Consider the following 5,000-nt stretch of genomic DNA (forward strand, 5'->3'; position numbering starts at 1 on the left):
CACACAGACACACAGACACACACAGACACACACACACAGACACAGACACACACACACACACACACAGACACACAGACACATAGAGACACACACACAGACGCACACAGACAGACACACACATACACACACACAGACAGACACACAGACACACAGACACACAGACACACACACACACACACACAGACACACACACACACACACGACTGAACCCACTGCCCCTTGTTTTACCAGAGCTTACAGTGTTAGTTTCAGTAACACCAGATCCACACCACTGGAGTATCGAAAAGTGCTCCACGTATAAAGGTTTTTCTTTTCTTATGTAGTTGAAATGGATTGGTACGCTGGATTCGTTTTTCTAAATTTCAGCCTGTAGCAGAAAAGAAAACCCTGAAGCTATTCTTCGAAAATGTGTTGGTGTACTCTGAATTCTGTAAGCTATCCAAGTTCAAAAATTCTCACTTCTACCAAGAATTCCTTGGCGAATAACAACAACAGATAACAACAAATGAGTATGAATTGCATATTAGAACTCATTATATTTCCCTTACACTTGCTGGCTAGAGAGCAGGGCAGGACGAACAGTGACTGCCCTCGCTGGACTACACTAGTGGGTTAATATCAGTGCGTATTACAGCTAGCTTTACGGCTCATTGACTCTGCACTTCAGAAGCCCTCCTGAGGAGACCTGTACAGATACACAGCTACGCAGAGAGGCTGAGAGCATTCAAGGTAACAGCTCCCACCTCTACTCTGTTCAAGGCCTTTCAAAATGAGCACATTTCTTACAAGGTATTCAATAAAGCGAAACTCTTACAACCTACCACAGAGGCCAGGACGGAACAGGCCAGGAAAAACACAGTCAAGTGAATTATTAAAGAATAGTAATACCAAGAAGAAAAGAAAATGAAATATGGTTTTGCAATAATGCTAATCATAAAAAGGGGTTGGGGGGATTACGATTTGTCTGCTTTGAACACTTGAAGACTCTTGAAAGGGCTGCTAGAAAAACAGGCTTGTGGCTGACAGATGACACAAGCGGGCGGGCAGAAAGACAGACAGGCAGGCAGACAGACAGACAGACAGACAGGCAGGCAGGCAGACAGACAGGCAGGCAGACAGAAAGACAGGTAGACGAACAGGCAGGCAGATAGACAGGCAGACAGACAGACAGACAGAAAGACAGACAGGCAGGCAGACAGACAGGCAGACAGACAGGCAGGCAGACAGGCAGGCAGACAGGCAGGCAGACAGGCAGAAAGACAGGCAGGCAGGCAGACAGGCAGGCAGACAGGCAGAAAGACAGGCAGGCAGGCAGACAGACAGGTAGACAGGCAGACAAACAGACAGACAAACAGGCAGGCAGACAGGAGGAAGACAGACAGACAGACAGACAGGTAGACATTAAGACAGGTAGACAGGTAGGCAGACAGGCAGACTGACAGACAGACAGGTAGATGAGTAGACAGGTAGACAGGTAGACAGACAGGTAGACAGGTAGGCAGAAAGACAGACAGACAGACAGGTAGGCAGACAGACAGACAGACAGACAAACAGGCAGGCAGGCAGGCAGGCAGGAGGAAGACAGACAGACAGACAGACAGACAGGCAGACAGGTAGACAGGTAGGCAGGCAGACAGGCAGACAGACAGGTAGACAGACAGACAGGTAGATAGACAGACAGACAGGTAGACGAACAGGCAGGCAGATAGACAGGCAGACAGACAGATAGACAGACAGACTGACAGGCAGACAGGTAGACAGACAGACAGACAGACAGACAGGTAGATAGACAGACAGACAGGTAGACGAACAGGCAGGCAGATAGACAGGCAGACAGACAGATAGACAGACAGACTGACAGGCAGACAGGTAGACAGACAGACAGACAGGCAGCCCTGGGCAGGGCCTCTGACTGCTGCTTCATCCTCCATCTTAATTCTCCTCAGTAACATATGTAGGAAATGTACTGCTTCATTTCATCTGGTCACAAAGGAGCAGACTGCTGCACCTGTCTTCTCTCCCCACCTCCCACCTCCCCCTCCCCCCACTCTGCTCCCTCTCTCTCTCTCTCTCTCTCTCTCTCTCTCTCTCTCTCTCTCTCTCTCTCTCTCTCTCTCTTTCTCTCTCTCTCTCTCTCTCTCTCACATCTCTCCTTCTTCTTCCTCCTCCTCTTCTTCTTCAGGTGAAGGTTTTAAAGCTAATGGGGGTAACATTAAAAAATCTCTTCCAGTAAGCCATTGAGCCCAGCTGGTTACGATTCGAGGTAATAAAAACGAATCACGGCGAGAGACGTGACCCCTTTAGGTTTATTGAGATATCCATTAGTCTTTGAGATACCCTTCCTGGGTATAATACATAAAACATAGGTATGTGTGACTATAAACCACGCTTCAGTAAAAAAAAAAAATACATCTATTAGCAAATATCCTCATCTCTGACGTCTTACCTTCACAGTGCTTGCCGTCGCCCTTGTAGCCCGACTTGCAGATACATTTGTATGACTTGAGGGTGTTCTGGCAGATGGCGTCGATGCTGCAGTTGTCGAGAGCCTCGGCACACTCATCCACATCTAGAGAGGAGGAGACGGAGGTCACAGTGAGAGGAGGTCGTCAGGGGCAACAGAGAATGAGTCTTACTTTTTCAGTTCACACGATTTGAGGACCGCGCTGCCATTTCAGACATAAAGCCATTCCATCTATGTTTGAATTCCTGTCGTTAAAGCACCTTGAGCTGCATTTCTTGTATGAAAGGTGCTTTATAAATAAAGCTTTACTTACTTACTTACTTACTTACTTACTTACTATCACAGTGCATGGTTGGACACAGATGGCTAACATTGTGTACAAGCAAGGTCAATATCAGTCTGACTAACAGTAGATGTTTCCCATAGAGTATCATGTATCTGACCAGACCACCCTGGGAACACAAACCCAGGACAAACAGAAACAATTCAGAAAAAAAAAAAAAAAAAGTAAAAACTGGTACACTGCCGTACGTTTGACTGTTTAATAGTTCTCGGAAACCCATTGCACAAATAAACGCGTAATTCATGCGTTTGAAGAGCCATTGCTTCATAACAATAAATAATCAGAGCTGAGTAATCACCAAAGCACAAATAAATAGCCTATTATTGATTGACCTGTGGTGAACCTCAGATGACTGCATGGCTGTTGGCTTTGAGGGACTGTGCGTCTCTCAGAAATGAGTCAGGAAACTGAACAAGAACCAACGTTTCCATTAAAAAGATGGGAGATAAAAAAAAACAGGAGATTGAATTAAAGACTCTTGTCACAGAGCTTAATATGTCATGGACCAGGCTGAGTCACAGGGAAGTGTGAAGTCCAGAAAAGGGACCGTAGTTTCACATAAGAGAATCCAAATAGATACTGAGGCTTGGCTTGATGCAAGAGGAAACTGAGGAATGGGGGGTGGTGGGGCCCGGGTTTGTCCCCCTCCTACCACTACTCTGCCCCATGGTCTCCCCTAATCCCACCTGATCCCAGTTAACTAGCCCAGGTGTTCGGAATTAGGGGGGGGGTGTGGGGTGGGTTTTTTGGAGGGTGGGGGGGGCTTAACAAGGTTTACACAGCTTCCAATATCGACCCTAATCACCAGTCCTCTGCAGGGGCTGGCCCCATCCCAGGGGGGGAACACAACCTGCAACCTGAGCCCTTTAGCTTAGCATAGCTTAGTAATAGCTTAGCATAGCTTAGCATAGCCTACACAGCTCCTATACACTGGAAGTCATGGCTTCCCCTGGCTGTGAGGACAGCGAGACTGAAACACACACCCCTCGTCCTAACAATCCTTCAGAGGGTCTTTATTGTTGTTTTTCTTTCCAAGGGAAGTCTGTGGTAGTTTTTTTGTACATTTTATACATGACCTAATAATGTATAGGGGACACTTTACTTTATATGAAGCTGCTCTGTTGTCGTAGTGACGCTGTAATTTCGCCCTGGTAATAATGACACCATATTAACATATAGTTACGTAGTAATTACATACACTCTTTATTTTGGTTAGCTAGTAGCCTACAGTACACTTGGGCTAGCCCCATGTGAAGAGAACTAAAGCCTGCCCTTGTCATAGTTCTTCTCTCTGTCTCCACACACAACCTTTTCAACGCACAATGTCCCAGTGGCACTGAAGCTCCCCAGTATTGATTTATATCGGGTGGTGACAATGAGAGTCCTCAGGGATCGACACGCCGGCTGTCTCTTTTCTCCCTAACTGATGATCCTCAGATATAGAGAGAAACATATGCAGGTGTTTCTCGATAGTCAAGCTGTATTCCGCATAATACCAGATCAATCTTGTTGTCAGGTTTTCAGGGTCCAAGTCTCTGTGGTCATAAATATTCATACAAAAAACAAAAAAAAATCTCTTTACCTCTTTACTTTAATGATCCCATCTGGGGTCATCAATTAAACTCTGGCTCATGTGCAATTAACTTTCTCTGGAGAAGGCCCACTTTGTTGAACAGTTAGTATATTTCACCGAAAAACGCTTACTTGAAGAAGTGTATTAAATATCTTAGAGGCGCAAAACGAGAACAGGAAAATGCATGTATCCTTGTATGGCAAGGTGCGTTCTGGCTGGCAGTCGCCGCACACATGCAGTGACTTTTAATTTCATGTTTCAACAGCAAGCTGCCTTTTTCAGGGTTACATATTACATAACATTGAAGGAAACAGGCAACACAAAGACAAACTGCAGTATTAAAAACAACCATTATAGGATTTGAAGGCAACACGCATAGAGATTAATGTACTGTACACCAGGAGTGTGAGCAGCTGACTTCATAATAGATTTCCCTACTCGAAAAGTGTAAAGCTGGTATATTTGATTTCCTATATATTTAACTGTAATACCGGTTGACAGAGTATTACAGTATGGGGCAATTTAGCAAAATTGTTATGATAAATTTGCCATTGTTGCGCACCGTTGGCAACATGTAAACATATTGTACAGTACAGCTGCAATGTTTGCAGGAAAAGTAC

General features: G+C 45.3%; 1 protein-coding gene across 1 annotated transcript in view; it reads right to left on the reverse strand.

The window, feature by feature from the left end:
- scube3 (signal peptide, CUB domain, EGF-like 3) overlaps positions 1-5,000 on the reverse strand; it is a gene marked incomplete at both ends in the record, with an annotated part of 104,502 nt that overhangs the window by 81,010 nt on the left and 18,492 nt on the right. Inside the window, one exon of the mRNA XM_080533548.1 lies at positions 2,447-2,569. Within this exon, the coding sequence (XP_080389674.1) occupies positions 2,447-2,569 (123 nt within the window). The remainder of the gene's footprint in view (positions 1-2,446; positions 2,570-5,000) is intronic.

Source organism: Nansenia antarctica (genome assembly GCF_963989245.1).
Source record: "Nansenia antarctica genome assembly, chromosome: 6".
Classification (NCBI taxonomy): domain Eukaryota; kingdom Metazoa; phylum Chordata; class Actinopteri; order Argentiniformes; family Microstomatidae; genus Nansenia; species Nansenia antarctica.